The sequence below is a fragment of the Oenanthe melanoleuca genome, chromosome 2 (genome assembly GCF_029582105.1).
Source record: "Oenanthe melanoleuca isolate GR-GAL-2019-014 chromosome 2, OMel1.0, whole genome shotgun sequence".
Classification (NCBI taxonomy): Eukaryota; Metazoa; Chordata; class Aves; order Passeriformes; family Muscicapidae; genus Oenanthe; species Oenanthe melanoleuca.
The window spans coordinates 145,928,737-145,947,931 of record NC_079335.1 but is presented as its reverse complement, the minus strand read 5'-3'; the positions used below and the strand labels follow the sequence as shown (position 1 = coordinate 145,947,931).

The 19,195-nt window shown below is 43.5% G+C and overlaps 1 protein-coding gene across 1 annotated transcript in view; it reads left to right on the top strand.

Annotated features, from left to right (window-relative positions):
- Window positions 1-5,465, top strand: part of OBSCN (obscurin, cytoskeletal calmodulin and titin-interacting RhoGEF) — a 145,951-nt gene extending 140,486 nt beyond the window's left edge. Inside the window, 2 exon segments of the mRNA XM_056484594.1 lie at window positions 1,225-1,940; window positions 1,943-5,465. Of these exon segments, the coding sequence (XP_056340569.1) occupies window positions 1,225-1,940; window positions 1,943-2,661 (1,435 nt within the window). The 3' untranslated portion in view covers window positions 2,662-5,465.
- The last annotated feature ends 13,730 nt before the right edge of the window (window positions 5,466-19,195 follow it).

Below are 19,195 nucleotides of genomic sequence, written 5' to 3'. Positions count from 1 at the left end.
CTGGAGAATGGTGAGGAGGAAGAGAGGAATTAAAAAGCTGCTGTCTCCATTCTTAATCTCAGTTCAGGCCACTCATTGACCCTTCAGTTAATTCTTTGTTTTTAGCCCCATTCCTTGGAGGTAGGGGCAGAACCTCAACAGAGAAACAAAATGAGCTTTTCCTGTGATTTCTGTGGAGCAGATGTGGAGCATTGGCTTCCTTGTGCTTGCCAGGAAAACACTGGCAGAAATGTATATATCTGAAAGTGTTTCCATGTGAGAAACACCACAGAAAAACCTGCAGGAAAAACTGCATGCTAAGTATAAAAATGAAGAGCACTGAAGCCTAGGTTTAGGCCTTGGATTAGAGGTGACCTTTAAAGATAATCAAGTCCCACCCCTTGCTGTGAGCAGAGACAATTTCAGCTTGATCAGGCTACTCAGAGTCCCAACCAGCCTGACCTTTAATGTTTCCAGGGATGAGGCATCTACCACCAGCCCAACTTCAGTCAAAAAACCTAAAGTAAAGCCAGCAGAAATATGTTAAGAAATCATAATTATCTATCCAAATTTGTCTTGGTATTCCTGTGCCTGTTGTAGGCAGTAGGGTCAGGCTGTGTCTGTACTAATGGATTTTGACATAGATGATTTGTGGGGGAGATGTTCTAACTTTCTTTTCCTGGTCATCTCCACATTTTAAGGGTTAATCCCTTTCAGTGTAACTGTTCTGCATGTGGAAATTCAGATCTCTGGTCTCAAAAGATACAATAAAAAAAAAGATATGTTAGATTAATTAAATATTATTAAGAATATGCTGATTCTACTGCAATAAAGGACATTTAGCCCTTTGAGGGGGATGGAATTAGGATTTTAGCTAAGGATATTCAGGAAAATATTGAAATCTTGGAGTGTTTACAATTTGGGAGTGTCCAAAGTAGCAGAGTAGGTGATGAACACAAGCACATGAAATCCAGCAGAACTCAGCAGAGCATCTCTCAGCTGGCCGTGTGTTCACTCCCAAACATGGAGCTGGGTTTTCCTGGGGAAAAGGGCACTGGGCTTTCCCTGCATCAGGAGGTGGAGACAGGCATGTGTGTGTGTGCACTGCGTGTGTGTCCCTCCCAAAATGACCCAAAAGCTGGAACGCTCACCCAAACTAACCCTGTGCTGCCGACATGCGCTGGTGGAGTGTGGCTCCCCAAAAAGTCTCGTCTTGCCGCCAACTCCGCCCCTTTCTGCCGTCAGAGAGGAGACCATAACCACGGTGGTGAAGAGCCCAAGACAAAGGGGAAGGGTTTCTCCTGCGCGTTCTCCGTCAGGTCATTCTCCTTCCCGCTCCCCACGCGTGGAGCTGGCTCCAGAGCCCGTTTACGTCTCCAAGATCAGGCAGCCTGTCCACAGACACGAGCAGGAGGCAGCACCAAAATCTGCTGCTGTGCCCAGGCTTTATGTCACAGAACACGAGGACATGCAAGGGGCAGCGGCGAGAGATGTCGTTGTGGAGAGCGCAGTGGAAGAGAAGAAGCCCAAGTGGGTCGAAGTGGAAGAAATAATTGAATTCAAGGTGAAAAAATCACCAAAGCCCACAAGGAAAAGAGGTTCTTCCCCAGTAAAACAAGAAAAAGATGAGTCAGGGGTGTTGACGTTCACGTTTCCCAGCTCAAGGCCAAAGCGCTCCCCAGAAGATGATCCAAACACAAACAACTCCAACAATAAATTGGTGGAACAGCCAAAATCTCTGCCCAATGAGGGTCTCTCTGAAGGTGACATCCAGCCCCTGGTGTACACGACTGAGCAGGAAGGACCTCAAGTCAGCAGCGAAGAGAGAAACTCCCCGTGTGGGTCGGAACAATTAGGAAGTGATTCCTTTATGGATTATGGCACTGAAGGAAAGAGCTGCCCTCAGGAACCGTGTGCTGAGCACGGGTCAGACACCGCCTCCCCTCTGCTCGCCTGCGGGGGTGGCCTTTGGTCTTCAGTTTTGGGACAGCTGTTGGAGACCAGCACCAAGTCCTGTTCTCCCCAGCAAGTCCAGAGGATAAGGAAGGGGTTGATGAAGTGGATGTGTCTTGGCCTGTTGGAGAGGAGGTACCTGAAGTAATACAGGACATCCTTCCCGAAGAGGACAACGCCATCGTGGACGAGCCAGAGGAGCTCCGCACAGACGACATCAGCACGCGGGACCGCAAGATTTTAACCCACAACGGCAAACTCTTAACCCTGGAGGACCTGGAGGATTACATCCCTCAAGAAGGAGAGACCTACAGGTGCGAGGATCAGAAGGCCACGGCGGAGAAGCCCTGCGAGATCTCGGTGCTGCAGACGGAGATCAACGAGCCCACCATCGGGAAGCCGGTGCTGCTGAACCTGCTCCGGCCCGTGGCGCCCGAGCCCCGGCGCAGCTTCTTCAGCCAGTACGAGGAGCGCGTCCCCGGGGGCGTGTTCGTGTCAGCCTCTCGAGTGGGTCCCTCCAGCGTCTCCTTCCGCGTGGGCGATCCCCGCGCGGCTCCTCCCGGTCCCTCCTTCACGGTCAAGCCCTCGTTCTGCACCGAGCTGCAGCGCTCGGCGGACAGCGGCCAGCCCAGCTTCAAAACTGAGGTTTCCACGAGAACCCTCAGCTACGGGACTGTTGGCGAGCCTGTCACCTTGCACATCAGCACGGAAGACCTCTCCCAGAGCTGAGAAGATACAGCATAACTTTTAACGCCCAAGAAAGCAGCTTTATGTTAATAATAAAAATATCAAAATTGTTGTAGGCGAGGGGAATTGGTGGCAAAGATCGCGAGGTAACGAGTACGAGGGAAATGTATTTAAATATGATGTGTCAAGCTTTTCCAGTCTTAAAGGGAACAGTCTGCCAGAACAGTTTGGAACTTTAAAAGCTTTGATCTAGGTGAACATGTATCATTCCATAGTGGAGCACCGATGGGAGGTTTAGGAAAAGCCTGATTCTTCTACCTATGACAGAAATATAGATGAAGAAGTGCATTTTTTGTCCATGAACTTAATAATTGTTTCATGTGCCAGTTTATGGTGTGGCAAGGAGGTGAAAGTATCTAAGCTTTTCAGCATCCTTCAGTAGCCCAGGACAGGGGGTATCTCCTGGGCCCAAAGGTCATGAAGCTTCATTCTGCTTTGACTCTGCTCTACATTTGTGACACCAATTAGCTCTACCAAAATTTCTTCATAAACCTTTCAACATGCACAGTCTGATTGCATTATTTTAACCTTCTGCCATATAATGAGGGATATAGTAAATATTACATATAGAAGGGATTCAAAGGGCTGCTCAGGCCTTTTGGCTGAAATCCCAGTTTGACTCTAGTCAGTGGTGAGAATCCCACTGTCCTGAGGAAGCAAGAGTTTTGTTGTTCTCTTCTGCCTTAATTGAAAAAGACTATCTTTTCTAAATGACTGATATTTTCAAATCCACTTCCTAGTTGTCTGATAATGTAGGTTTCATTATTCTGCATTCTAGTGTCGTGGATTTATAAACCATATATTTTGAACTATAATTTAGTTAACATGCACTGAAAGATTAAAGTGCTGCACAAAACAATTTCTGCTTCTGCAATCAAACATTAACAAGTACAAAGAACCACAAATGTGGTCTTCAAAGGACCACAAATGTGGTCTTTGCCAATAAATATGCCTGGATGAGTATTTGTTCTCCTGAATGTGCCAGTGGTGAAACATTCCTGCCAACAGATTGATCCATGATGTCCTTTATATGTGATAAGAGGAATTTACCACTGAGCTATGGCAAAGTAGCAGGAGCACAAAGACAGATTAAAAATTAATAATAAACAAAGAGAAAAAAGAGCTTTACCATAAATATTCAGTTGAAACATAGATCTGTTCCAAATGTATTGGGCTGCCAGTTGCAATTGCATCATATTACTGTAAGCAGGAAGGTCGAGATGTCTTGGAGAGGGACTGTGGAGCTCCTCTGGAGCTTTGCAGTGAGAGTGCTGCTTGAGGGGGAGGCTGAGGTGCACTGAGCACAGCCCATCCCTGCTGGCTTCACCAAAAATGGATGTTGCCCAGGGCTCCAACAAGCTGAGATGAGAGATGAGCTCCCAGGCCCAAGTCTTGGTGCCAGCTGGAGTCAGGTGGAGCTCACCGATCTCAGCAGGACCCTGCACTGGCCCTTTCTGGTGACAGAGACTGGGGTGAAGTCCCCACACCCTGTCCCAGCTCAGCTCTGTAGAAATGCTCAGTAGAAACTGTTTTCATTTATGGTTTAGGGAAACCAGAAATGCTCAGGCACAGCTGAATTTGGAGTGAGGAGAGAGGGTGGAGTGAGTTTCTGCTTTGGGAACGGATGGATTATGTTGGCTCAGTGTTTCCCAGCCAGGTGAAGTTGAGGAGCTTGTTCTGGAGGCTTGGGGCAATATTCCTGCCAACAGGGACTGAATTCACAAAAGGTGCTTGTAGAAAAGTTATTTCTTTTCCTTCTGCAGCTGCACCTTGTGCTGACTAAAATGAACATGTTGATTTCACAGCCTTTGACTTTCAACATCCACCCAGGATGTTGTGTGCACTACCTTCATGATATAGGATGCTTTTCCAGTGGTGAAGGAAACCAAGCTTCCTTTATGGTACTATCCCATTTTTTATAACATCTCCTTGGTTTATACTGTTTGTTTTATAATGAAGCAATAAGATGGATATATATATTAGTGCTTTTTTCATATATTGCACTGTACATTGGAAAGTAACAGACACACAACAGGGAAATGCTTTTAAAGCTAAAAATATTTATTTTGAGCCTGATTCTGATCCAGTTATTCCAGTATCAATCTAGAGCAATTCCACAGAAGGAAGTGGATTTGATTCAGATTTACAAAGATACTGCTGAGAAAAGAATTTGCCCTGTGATAATCTTCAAAAAATGTGATATTCAAACAAAAAATAATGAGGATGTGTAAAGGAATGTGGAGGTTTCCTCCTGTTGTGGTCGACACTCAGGTTTTTCTAAAGAAGCCCTAAGGCTGCACTTCAGATGGTCCCAGGAGAAATAGTTATAGTTTGATTCATTAGCTCAAGGCAATTAACATCTGTTTACATTTTCTTTTGAAATTTAAGCAAAAGAGAATCAATTGAAGGGAATTTTTAAAATCCTATGCAGGGCTCTGTTCAAAAAGTGAAAGGTTTATGAGAAGTTTATTACATATACTTTCAAAATATTTTCCTAGAGGTTAAAAATTATGCTTATAAGTGATTAAACTGTGTAGATAACTAATGAGATGTGTGGGGATTTATTTCCTGTAGATGAAAAGATACAGCTGTATGAAAGATTTTAATACAATGAATGTTAAACTGAAATTCCTGGAGGTAAATGGGTATTGATAAGTGGAAACTTGAGTTTGCTTGAGATACAAAAAAGAGGAAAAAAAACCACACTCAAAAAAAAGTAAAGTGCAAGATATGCTGTTAGATGATGAGTTTAAATCAATAAATGTCTTGCATCAGCTGTGACTGAACTCGTTGGGTTTCTGTGTTCTTTGTTACAGCACTTGATATTCCATCAGCTCGTCCTCTTCTCCCGCTGACTTCAGCAGGAGCTGGGTTGCAATCCCAGAATATTAATGCAGTTGGGCTCTGGCTCCTTTTTTTATGGACAGTTTCAGGAGTATTGAAGTGAAAAAAACCTGGGTTTATGGATATTTCCAAATCAGGAATCTTGAATGATTCACATCCTCTTGGGTCCTTCTCTGAGACCAAATTGGAGCTTCAAAATATGTGTCAGCCTTGAGTTCCTGGGGATGGGCTGAAGTTGTGGGGTGGAAAGGCTCAAGGCTGAGATTTGAGAGCTGGGAAGGAGGTTGTCCATCACAGGGTGTCATCACTGTGGTGTTTGTTAGTTCTGTGTGTCTTGGGTGATATTAAAGTTGCTCAGCCTGAATCAGTGTCCAAAAGAAGGAAGTGGTATTATCAGAGCATGGGGGAGACCAGTGATTATTGATATATAACCTCTATATCTGTATCTATACACCTGTGAATATATTTCCTAACTGAGTGTTTGATGCCTTTGCAATAATTTCACTCATTGGCAGCTGCCCAGTTCACAGGACAGCACCCCTTGGCAGAAATCACAGCAGGAACACCAGAGAATCCAGGTATTTCTCTAGGAAAATATTTCATATCTTCCAGCCAGCTCAGTGCTGATGAACACTGATGGTCAGTCTGGGACATCATGTGCTTTTTTTCCATCATCAGATTCAGAAAAGAAATATTTTGTCAAATACTTCAATCATGATTACTGAAAACAAAAATCAAGTGAGATGTCTTCATCCACACATAGCCCTCAACTTTATTTTCTCAGGTCTATCATGGGAATTGACTTTCTTGAGGCCAGGAAAGAAGCAGAATCAAAACCCCTACAGGACATGCTCATTAATGTCAATGACATTAAACAAGTCAGAGCTGTTTATTCCATATGCTCCTATTTTTTTCTCAAGCCATGATTTGAGTTTTCTCTCTTGCTTGGTGAGCAATCACATCATGAATGTGATCACTGTCTTAACCTGACCTGCATTTTCTCTGTCTTCATGATTACCTGGGGGCTTCCCTAGGTACCATCCATCCCTTTGTTGTGCCTCTTTAGGATTTGTGGAAGGTTTATCAGGCAGGAGATTGGGTGAGATGAACTCCTGGAATCTGTGATCCCATCCCAGCCTTCTACACCCAAATCCATCAGAAATATTCAGGCATTGTGAAATAAGACAAACACATCACCCTAGAGCAAGGATTGGCTTTTCTGCCAGACTTTGATGAAAAAGAACAGCCCTCCCTTCATCCCTGCCCTTCTCCAGAGTCACTGATGAGGCTGATTCCTGTTCACTCCTTTTCCTCCCCTGTGAGATAACATCTTCCTTGCACATAGGGTCTGTACCTGTGCAATGAGTTCATTTCCTTGGTCTTATCCAGTGGTTCTTCCCCAGAGGGTGCTGGCACTGCCCAGACTCCCCAGGGAATGGGCACAGCCCAAAGCTGCCAGAGCTCCAGGAGTGTTTGGAAAACACTCCCAGGAACAGGGTGGGATTGTTGGGGTGACTGTGCAGGGCCAGGATCCTTATGGATCCCTTCCCATTGAGGATATTCTGTGATTCTATGATTATTAAAGTTATTTTTGACAGACCAACCAGTGTTGGGTTGAGATGGGAGACGGATCCTTTATTCCACTCTCTGGGAAGAGGCCAGATGTTCACACAGGTGGCACAGAATACCCAGCCTGCTGAGATACAACTTTCCAAAGCATTTTGTGCCAACCTTCCTATTTTAACTCTCAGCTACATTCCCTCTTGCTGGAATAAGCATTTCTTCATCAACTCTTCTCTAGGAGGGGAAAACAATACAGTTGCAGATATTTCCATGGGTTGGATGGCGCTGTTGGGCCCTGAAGAGAGAAAAGTTGTTGTTCTTGTCTGTAGGATTGACTTCCCCCCAGCCAGAGACGGAGACTTCAGTGCAGGCGTCGCTGCAGCGCGCTGATCGGGAGATCAAGACAGCCCTGAAAAAACTGATGGACTCGGCGTCCCTGCTGGTGACTCTGCCCCCTGGCGTGACAGCAGAGGGTGGCCTTGGCCTTGGCCCTGCTGGGGCTGCTCCTTGCCAGCCCCCAGGGCCACCAGCTGGACCCTCTGTGGTCGTCCATGAAGCCAGCACCCAAACCCAGGCTGCTGGAAGCCATGGTAGGTTTGGCATGAAGGTGGGAAGTGTCCCCTGGGGAGTTGAGAGGCAGAAAAATATTGATAGTGTTTGGGAGAAATAGGATTTTTGGATAGTAAATCAATATGTTTACATAGAAGTTCATTTTTTTTTTTTTTAGCTTAAATTATACATTTTAAGACTATTGTTAATGTGATTATGTGGTTTTGATTGGTGTTTTTATGTTGTTTTATGTGTTTTGTATGAGTTTTTTATGTAAGATGATGACTGGTTGTTTAAAATTTTATTTACTTTTATTTTGGGTTTTTTAATTTTGGTATTTTGTTTTTTAGGGTTTTTTATTTATTTAGCACAATTTGTATTTTAGTGGCTTTGAAGGGTCTTAACAGGTTGTAGAAAAACATTTAAAAATGGCTTCTTTTGTGCACTTGTTATAAACATTGGTTTCAACTAAGAAATATACAGTTAAAAAACAGTTAAGCATGCGAAGAAACAGTAAAATATGTAGAAAAACAACTAGGCAGTAAAATATGGAGAAAAATAGTTAAATAGTTTGGCTGGTGCCTACGATACAGAGCACAGCTTAGACTTGTTTAGACATGTCACTGTGGCTTAAACTTGTTTAGAATTACTACAAAAGTGCCAGTAATGATGTTTTTAACCTCGTTTTGCTGTGACATTGTGTTTTGAGAAGATGAAGAGAGGATGATCAGACCCAAAGAAACATTGGAGGGTGGGTTGGGGTTGGGTTGGGTCTAAGCTTGGGGCAGATCTTTCTGGAAGCAGGAGGTCTTTGAAAACAATGTCTGAAAAAGAGTTTGGTTCTTCACATGCCCAAAATCAAGGAATAGGGGATTTTTTTCCACCTTTGGGCTTTTCCCCTGGTCTTGCTTCAAGTATTTTCGGAGGAGAAGGTGTGGTGAGATCCTTGCTTTACATTCAGAGAAGTCATTTGGGTTTTGATTTGGTGGGGTGGGCAAGGGTGGTTGTTTTTATTTTATTATTTGCTGTAAACAAATATCTTTAATATCCTGGGGGTTGGGTGCCTCAAGTTACCTGCATTTCACTGACCCTGGAGCCTGGACAGACTCCTTCAGCTTCTGTGTGACTAAAACCAACCATGTATGTGGCTGTGTCTTGCCAGGGGAACAATGTATTTGTCTTTCTGTTGTTTTTAAAAAATCACGAATGAACGACAACCCTTCCAATCTTCCTCTGCTTCTGCCATAACAACTTGTCTAAGCTGTCTCTGTGTCAAGTCAGAATAACTTGTTAACTTAAAGGACAATGCCAAGTAGCCTGCAACCCTCAAACTCCAGATAATTCCTTAAAAAATAAATATTCTTAACAAGGATAAAGCTGTTAATGGAATCCAACCCAAAATAACAGCATTAAAAAAGTCAGGGCTTTAAAACCTTTTTTTTTCCTTTCTAGTTAGATATCATCTTTGGAAATAATCCTCTGGTGGAATGAGATGACTCAAAAATCCTAAGTAAAATGTCACCTAGTAGATTATTTCTTTAGTCACAACTAAAGAGAAAAAAATTATTGAATAAGATGGCTTGGCAGCTCCTTCATTTGAGCAAAACTAAACATGTTATAGGAATTATTTTAATCAGGTGGAGACTTGACACCTCTCTCTATGATCACATGCCTCTTTTTTTAAATAAAAAGGAGGTAAATATTTCAATAGTGCTGGTGAAAGTACAATCCCACAGCCTGGGATCTCTGATCCAGTAATGCCTTAAATAACCATGTTTTCCACCCCAATTGAGGTGTTTTATGTGATTTCTAGGAACAGCTGCTCTTTTCCAAAACCAGCCAGCACCAATCTCTAAAGCACTCCCTAAAATATTCCTGCCTGCTGGGTAGAGCACTCCCATGGATTTAACCTTTTCTCCTTAAATGAAAAAGGAGATGATGCACTTTACCCTGTGGTGTAATTCCAATGGTCAATATCAAAAGACAATCAGATACTTTTGGAATGGAGATTGAACCAGGTTTTGAAGCGATAGCTGATAAAATAATTAATAATAAAAGAAGAAAAATAACTGAAATGGCCATCAAGCTGCACTGTCTTCTGGTATCATCAAATTCCAGATGCCAAACTTTATTCTGGTGTAACTTAGAGCTGTATAAGGACATTTCCCAGTGGAGGTGCAGCAATGCTGATGCTAAAACATCCCTGGGTCTGCTATAGGAGTCCATATTACCTCTTCATTTATATCCTCAGCCAGGACCTGCTTTGACCACCAGTTCACATTGATTGATGTGAGCTCACTCATGTCCCTGATGCTGTCTGTGACCACAGCAGGGAGTCAGAAACTGTTCTGATCCAAAGCTGGGTGGAAGAATTCACGTGGACAAAGCTAACACTGGGTTTCCCTGGAATGTATTTCACTGATGGACTTGGCAGTGCTGGGTTGATGGCTGGACTTGTTTTTAAAGGTCTTTTTCAACCTGGATGATGCTGTAATTCCATGGCTTCCTCACAGCCCTGAGCTGGAACTCAAACACAGTTAAACTATCTCCTGTGAAGGCTGTGTGAACCCACACCATCCTTCCAGACCTATTTCTCCCTGTCCCTACTGCCTTTCCCACCTTTGTCTGTGTGTATTTCCTTACAGAACACTCAGGTGAGCCCAGTCAGCCAAGCCTGGTGTTGTCCAACCCTTTGCTTCGTGTGCTCTTTGCAAAAGTGCCAAATTCTCCTCTAACCTTCTCCTGCACCCAGCTGAGGTCGGGTGGCCTCAGTTCTGGCACCAGAGGTGGCTCCAAAGGTTGGCTCTGGCTTTCAGCTGTGGTCTCATGGGGGCTGTGCCTAACTTGCCCAATTTCTGCTGGCAGCCAAAGCTCAGAGGCAGGTTCCAGCTGAAGAGCCAGGGGTGCCAAAGCCCAGCCCTGCTCCTTCCAGGGAAGAGGAGGCTGCTGGAGGTGACAGCGCTCAGGAACGCACTGTTCCCATCGACAGGTAAATACCCACCTCCCCTTATCCAGGTAACACACCTGGATTTCTGAATGGGGCTGACTCTGGTGCAAGAAAAACAAGTCCTCTGTGGTGGTCCTGAACAGCTCCTTGTAGGTTTGTCGTTATTTTCAGAATCTTGGTTGTAATGGGTTAACTGCACCACCCAATTAGTGGCTTGTCCTAATTTTCTTCTGTCTTCACTCAGAGTCAGAATTCAAACATGAAGGAAATGAATTTCTCATGTTCAGCCTTGGTTGTTTATTAAATCTTATCTAAAGTACAGTGAGCTCTGCAACACTTCTAGCTACCAGCTAAATGTGAGCAAAATGGAGATGAATCAAACTAGTAACAAGGTCTCTTAAAGCTAAACAGTCCAATAGAGAATTAACATCTATATTATTTATACTTTTGACCCAGTAATCAAATACCTGTGACCCTCAGTACAGCACTAACTGTCCAACCAGAAACTGCTGCCTGAAGCCATGGAGAAAAAGGAAGAAGGAGACAGAAAAGAGACACCAGCCAAAATCTTCCATATTTTCCCATACCTATTACTACATTATAAAACCCCAAATTAAAAACCCTTCACCATATGAAATCACATACTTCTACTTAACTATGCACCCATGATTTTAACTCCATCACTCAAATTTGGAAGCCTTCTCCAAGGCCTCAGGTCAAAAGCAGTGTTCTCCAGGGGGTCAGTGCCAGAAAGCACAGAAAGCTCAAAACTCCCAGGTTTCTGAGTTCCAACACCTGGTGACAATGCTTTTCAAAGATGGGTAAAAAAAGGTTGGAGATAAATTAATCCCCCTGAAAAAAACCAAAATTTTTCCTGTATTAATTTTAAGCAAATAACTCTTTGTCTGCTGGTTAAACCGATCAATGGCAGGGTGAAATTCTGCACCTCTTGTATATGGCTGTGCCATGATCTTTTCTCTTGGGTTTCTTGAAAGAACATCACCAGATGCAGGAGCAGGAGGCTGGTACAGGAGAGAAGGAGATGTGGTCTGGGATGTGCACAGTGAAGTTTACATCGAGACCACAGAAAGAACTCGTGTGTACAAGACTGAGGAGAAGACACCAACAAGTAAGAAACCCTGTTCTCCTTTCCCAGTCCCATGATTGTCACTGTCTTTTCTTTTGGTAACAACTCCTGACTGGTTTGTTTTTTTAATATTCCAATTTTTTTGAGTGGTAACTGTTTATTAAACAAAAATAATAGATAAGTGTGAAAATAAGAAGTCTAGAAGTAATGCCAGCATGAAGAACCCCAAATATATTGCTGTTCTACCTCTTGATTTGACTTTTAACTACTGTTGCATCCTAAATGGCCTGTCCTATAAATCTATTTGAGTAATGCTCTTTTCTCACCAGGTCCTCCCTACATGCAAGTGACAATAGAGGATGTGCAGGTGAACTCTGGGGAACGTGCCAAATTCCAGGCAGTCATTGAAGGAACCCCTGAGCCCACAGTTCTGTGGTTTAAGGTGAGTGCAGACTCATCTCTGAGAGTGAGGACCAGGGACTGTAGTGCACTGTTCCACTGGGAATTTCATCTGCTCTTTCCTCCACACCTCTCACACTGATTCTGGATGGTGTCTGTAGAGTTTGTGGAACCAGCTGTTCTCACTGAACCACCACCTGTGCATCCCCACTCCTGCTGTCACTGTCACTCTGGATCCTTCTGCAGAGAGGGCAACCAAGATAGTTTTGAAGACAAGAAAGAGCAGGAAGAGAAACTGTTTTTATCTGAGTGCCACTGAGATGTGTGCTGCAGTTTGGGGGCAGGAATGGGATTGAGTGGTTTATCCCAATTGTCACTGTGACTTCCAGGCTCTGTATCCTTCCTGCAACTACTTAGTAAAATCAGTGTGATTAAGGTCAAAGAACGTCCCATAGAAAGGAGAGAAATTATTTATTATTCCTTAGAATACTGTTGTCATATCTTGCTAGAGCCTCCCTTGCTTGCTGAATAGCCCCAACCTGCTGTCAATCCTCATCCAGAAGCTCTTACAGCTGATGATGTACCAAATATTACCTGCCACACCATGGGCAAACCAAGCATTTAACAAATGATGCTTTGTGTCTTATCCTTCATTTCTTCCTTAATAATTTCTAGTATCTGGTACCTTTTAGCTCCCACCAAGAACTGAGCTGATTTACTCTAACTTGAATTTTTGTTGCAGTTTAAAAAGGAAAAGCTCAGAAACAGAGATTTTATATGAGAAAACAGGATTGCATCACTTTGTATGTGTGGTATTATATACACATATATGCATATTGTATTATATATTTTTTTATCTTGCATTTTACTGCCATGGGGACCTTTTGCAAATGCTCACAATCTGCTCTGTGTCACACACCCTCCATCCTGCCCCTTTCCTCATAGCATTTGTGAATATACAGAATCACAGAACCATTAAGGCTGGAAAGACCTCCAAGATCACTGAATCCAGCCTCTGGCAGAACAAGCAGAGTCACATCCAGTTGTTTCTTGAACACTTCCAGGGATGGTGACTCCACCACTCTGCTGGGCAGCATTTTCTCTGTGATGTTAGCTCACATAAATAATCTGTGTTGTAGCTTGAAGAGCAGATCATCTGTTTCCATCTTGGCTCTTCCAATGCCAAAATGTCGTTTCCTTCCCTCAGGGCACTTCACTGCTGCCAGACAGCCACAGGGTCTATCAGGGGAAGGAAGGAACAACGTATTTCTTAGTTGTGGACAATGCTGCCTTGGAAGATGGAGGTGTTTATACCTGTGTTGCCAAAAATGCAGGAGGGGAGGTTTTGTGCAAAGCTGAGCTCGTTGTACGTGAAGGTAATGTCATCTTCTCACCTGTGATGGCAGTGCCACCCTCTCACCTGTGATGGCAATGCCACCCTCTCACCTGTCATGGCAGTGCCACCCTCTCACCTGTGATGGCAGTGCCACCCTCACACCTGTGATGGCAGTGCCACCCTCACACCTGTGATGGCAGTGCCACCCTCTCAGCTGTGATGGCAATGCCACCCTCTCACCTGTACAGGCAGTGCCACCCTCTCACCTGTGATGGCAGTGCCACCCTCACACCTGTGATGGCAGTGCTACCCTCACACCTGTGCAGGCAGTGCCACCCTCTCAGCTGTGATGGCAGTGCTACCCTCTCAGCTGCAGGAGTTGCCTCCACTGCTCTGGCAGTAATTTGTTGCAGTCATGTTCTGGTGCCTGTATGGAATCTGTTCTGCATTCCATTTATATATGGCCAGTATGGCAGGATCCAGGATAAAAGCAAATCACAAAATCCCAAAATTATTTGGGTTGGAAATAATAACCTTAAAGATTTTTTAATTGCAACCCCCTGACATGGGCAGGGACACCTTCTACTATGCCAGGTTCCTCCAAACCCCATCCAGCCTGGCCCTGAACACTTCCAGGGATGGGGCAGCCACTTCTCTGGGCATTCCCAAAGTTCATTTTGAGATGTTCTATTATCAAACAACTCCACTTAATTTTTTTTAGAAGTTTAGAAGACCCTTCTAACTTTCCCTGTCTTAAATTGTTCTGTAATAACTTTGCACACTATTAGCAAGGCATTGTTGTCTGAAAATTTACCCATATGTTTTCCTTCATTTCCAAAGCTAAGAAAGACCAAGAAGGAAAGAAAGTGGCCACCAGGAGGAAGCTCCACTCCCATTATGAGGTGAAGCAGGAGATTGGAAGGTAAATGAATTTTCCAGCTTTACAGCATCAGGGAAATCTCATTGCCCATCAGAGCTGCTGAGGCAGAGGTGGGTCCTGAAAAGTGTGAAAAGTTGGAAGTAAAGGCAGAAGTGGGAGGTCACTCCAAGGTGTGCTGGGGCAGCTCCAACCACAAAAAACATCCTGAGATTCACAGATGGATTAGTTCTTGCTTGCATCCACTGCAGCAGCTTCCCTTGATGGGAACACATTGCTTCCCTTTGGAGTCAGCCAGGAGAGGGCAACAGCACCTCACACTCAGCAAAATGAAATTCTCGTGCTGGAGAACTGCAGCACTGGGCAGCAGGGAGATTCCAAAGCCAGGGTGTGGGAAAATCTCTGCCAAGCTCTGATCAGGGCTTGTCCTTCCATTCCCGCACAGGGGCTGCTTCAGCTTCGTGAAAAGGGTGGTGCACAAAGGGAACAGGGTGTCCTGTGCTGCCAAATTCATCCCCCTGCGGAGCAAAACCAGGTCCAGAGCCCATCAGGAGAGGGATATTCTTGCCTCTCTGTCCCATGACAGAATTACCAGGCTCCTGGATGAGTTTGAAACAAGAAAAACTCTGATTTTGATTCTGGAGTTGTATCCTTTTCTGTGCAGTTGTCTGAAAAGGCTGAGAAGTACCGGGTCATTTATTAAATATCTAAGCAATTAATATTATTTTTGTTTTGTTTTTTTTTTTTTGGAGAAAAGGACACATACAGTCCTTCTCTGCAGGATAGCACAGCTCTGTGAGGGCTCCACTGCTGTCCTCAGCTTCTGCTGGGTGAGAAAAATCAGACTTGTATATACAAGGGTGAACGAGTTCCTAAGCACCAAAATTATTTTCTGAAACATCTGGAAATTATGAGCTCTGTTTCTGTGAGATCCAGCCTGGGTGATCATGAGGGAAATGCAGAACAGAACCCCCAAAATCAGCAGGTGAGATTTTAGCAGAAGTGATACCAGGTTTAGAGCAGTTCTGCAAGGAGACTTTCAGGATGATCCCATTGCCTGAGATCTCATCATGAATTCTGCTCTTGGCTGGATGGAGGTGGTTCCACAGTCAAAATAAACTTTTCCACGTGGTCCTGTTGTCCCTTAATGCCACTGTCAGATGCTCCAATGAAGAGCTCCTGGACCGATTATTCAAGAAGAATGTGGTCACTGAAGCTGAGGTAACTTCTCATTTGAAAGCCCTGAGTTGGTTCTTTCTTCATTTTCCTTCTGGAATATGAGAAATGTCTCTGAACCTGTGATAATCTATCAAAGCAGAATCAGCCTTTACATTGTGTTCCTATCAGCTTTCATTGCTAGTTGGGTTTTTTTGGGGAATAACTTCAAACAACCAGGGGGTTTGACCACCAGCATTGCATTCAGGCTAAAAAAAAAAAAAAAAAAAAAAATTATTTGCTCTGTTGTCATAATTTCTTTGCTGTCTGTCATCTGGAGCTCCTATCTCCACTTACTTAATACCACGTTATCTCCTTGTAACTGTATTCTTCAAAAGAAAAGCTGCAATTATTGTTTCTAAAGGAGTATTTTTTACATCCTTGATGCTATAAGTTCGAAATGTTTCATATCTCCCATCTAGTAGCCAGGTGTCCAATATTTATTGGTAAAATCAACTTTTTTTTTTTAGAAATTCTCAGAGGGAAACAGAATGATTTGGATTGGGAGGGACCTTTAAAGACCAAATCTTGGTGAAATCAGGGACTCTTCTGTTTACTCTCCTTGTTTAATAATTGTTTATTTATTAATTAATTATTTAATAATTAACTCAATTATTAGGTCAAACTGTACATCAAGCAAATTTTGGAAGGAATCAAATACCTTCATGACAACAATATCCTTCATTTGGACATCAAGGTAATGAGAAATGACTGGTCTGGCTTTTCCCAGCCTCTTGTTGGCCAGGGATTGGGTGTTCTCTGAACTGTTCTTACAACTGAAAATACTTCCTGCTCTCAGGGGAAAAAAAAAAAAAAATTAAAATATTTTTCATTCAACAGCCACTGAATATCCTCATGGTTTATCCTGAGAGAGAAGACCTGAAGATCTGTGATTTTGGGTTTGCCCAGAGGATCACACCCGTGGAGCCTCAGTACAGCAAATACGGCTCTCCAGAGTTTGTTGCCCCAGAAATTGTTTTCCAGTCTCCAGTGTCAAAAGCAACTGATATCTGGTAATCTCTCCTTTTCCCAAAAAAGATTTTCCAGCCCCTCAATGGCCTGAATCTCCATTAGCTGTTAATTAGTAAGTGGAGCAGTGATAATAACACAGGAAACTAAAAATCAGTGCTGACAATCCAAAAACCATCAAAGCTCTTTCAAGCTCCTCCTGTCTAATATTTTTACCATAATTGAACTCTGCTAAATAATGCAAAGGAGTGTTTTTGAGGAGATGATCTCTATTCCAGGCAGCAGCAAGAGGGAATGATCCTAAAGGGCTTTCTAGAAAAGGCAAACAAAATGAAAAAGAAAAAAAAAAAAAAAAAAAAAAGTATTTTGAGTCTTTTCCTCTATCTGTTCTTTAAAAATTAAGGATTGCTTGAGAACAATTAAAAAAAAAAAATTGAATGGGAAAATGAATGGAAAAACCCAATAGATTCTGGGATGTATTATCCTTGAAAGGTGATGAGAAGGTGATCTTGCTGTTCCAGGGTGTCTAGTGGCAGGAAGAGGGGCTTGAGAAGGGTGGAAAAATAGTGACAAAAATGACATTTGTGTTCCCTCTCTCCTCAGGGCTGTTGGAGTCATCACATATTTAAGGTAAATAGATCTTGAAGAAACTCCCTCAATAACCCTTTGTCCATCAGAGCCCTCCAGTACTTTCATGGGAGGGATTTGAGTGGAGCATTCAGTCCTTCCATAATAAGGACAATTTATTTTGTGGTTTCCTCCTTTCCTGGTTACTCCTCACGAACACTGCAAGTCCTAGGCATGGAGACCCTCAACTATTTAAAAACCCCATGTGAGCATTTGTGCTCCTGTCATTTGAACAGAAAACAGAAACCTAAAACCTGTCTCCTTTCATTTTATGGTGTTCAATAACTAAGCCTCACGTGCAAGTCTCCATTTGCTGGTGAGAACGACAGGAAAACTCTCCTAAATATCCAGAACGGGGAGATCTCATGGACCATTCCTGACGTGGTTCACTTGAGTGAAGATGCAAAGGACTTCATGAAGGGGATCCTGCAGCAGCACCCCAAGTGAGTGCCTCCTGTGCCTCCCTCTGTGCAGAGCCCAGCAGGCACATCCCAGCTCACCACTTGCTTTGAAAAGCAGAAAGCTGAGTGAGATGTGCTGAACTTTGCCCTTATTCTTCCTTGTTACTCCCCATTACCCAACCCACAACTTGGATATTTGCCAAACTGGCCTCTCTCTGGGGTGTGGTGATGTCCTTGTTCCCTGCCTCCTCCAGGCTGAGGAGTTTCTGGAATGACACAGATGAGTGGGAAGAGGATGGAGGGAATTATGTGAGAATTAAGTAACATTGACCACATTCATTAAGCAATTTCAAGTACAAAAGTTGGCTTGAAGGCACATTTACAGGCACTTGATTTTAATTTCATTTCTACTCTGTCTGCCTGCTGCCAAAGCTGTTTTCACTCTGGTCACCTAAAGAGGCAACGAGCTGCTCTGGACACCCTTGAACCCCTGCACAGAGCCATGAGCTCTTCCTGAGCATCTGTGGGGCGTGTCAGACTGAAAAAGGAGGGGAAGGAAACCTTGGGTTGGAATTTGCTGTGTCTTTTTGGCTTCTCTGCTCCAAACCAGCATCCTAAGGACACACCCTGAGTACTTGTGGGTGTCTGCCTGCAGCAGCACCTTCAGCAAGATCACTGATTGCTGTTGGAGGAGATTTCCTACTAAAATGTCAATCTGTTCTCTTCCCAGATCCAGGCCAAGTGCTTTGGACTGTCTTTCCCACAGATGGTTCATGGTAAGTTTGTCCTGGTCCTTTATTAGTCAATTTTCCCTAATATCCAATCTAAACCTCCCTGGTGCCACCAAGGCCATTCCCTCTTGTTCTACCATGTCAGTACAGAAAGGAAACTGGCCTTGCAGACCAAAGTTATGGTTTATATTCCAAAGCCCTAAATCACTAAGGAAAAGGGTTAAAAATTAACAACAGCAAAAAGGATTTAATGACAGGTATTGAAAAGGGCTTGATTTAATCACTGAAAAGCTGATTTTGTCTGCAATTTATGAAAGGACTGCAGCATTTGATCTATGGCAACTTTCCTAAATAAGACAATTGTGTAAAGAGAGAATTCTTTAAAAAAACTGCAAAACTTCTCAAGAAATGAAATCAGGATGTTTTTAACCAATGGTTTTCCTCTCATTCCACCTGCAGCACAATGTCCCTCTTGAAGCAGCTCATTTCATTAACACCAAACAGCTCAAATTCATTGTGGCTCGGAGCAAGTGGCAGGTGAGTTGCCCCTAATCTGGGTTGATTCTGTTTAGTTATATCTATTTTTATTTGCATCTGAGTCTTTGAAAATCTTTTTGGGCTAGGACAGTGAGCTCAGCAGAGGTCTGAGCATAGCTGGGAGTTGGGAAACAGCCCAGGAGAGATGGATGTGTCAGGAATTAATCATCTAGGCTTTTACTGCCTGGAAACCCATGCGAGTGCCTGTAGACACAAGGTTGTGTCTAAGTTTGGTGCCTTTGCAATTGGAGCTGAATTACAGACAGGTGCCAAGAAAATGCCTCTTTTCCTGAAGTTCTCTCAAATAATTGGATTGATTGCCTTCTGAACATGCCAGTTTCTCTCTGCTGGCTGGAAGGAGAGGCCCAGCTTCAATTGAGGTGCTCCACATGGCAGAATTTGGAGCAGAGGAATTCCATCTCCCTAAGTCACTG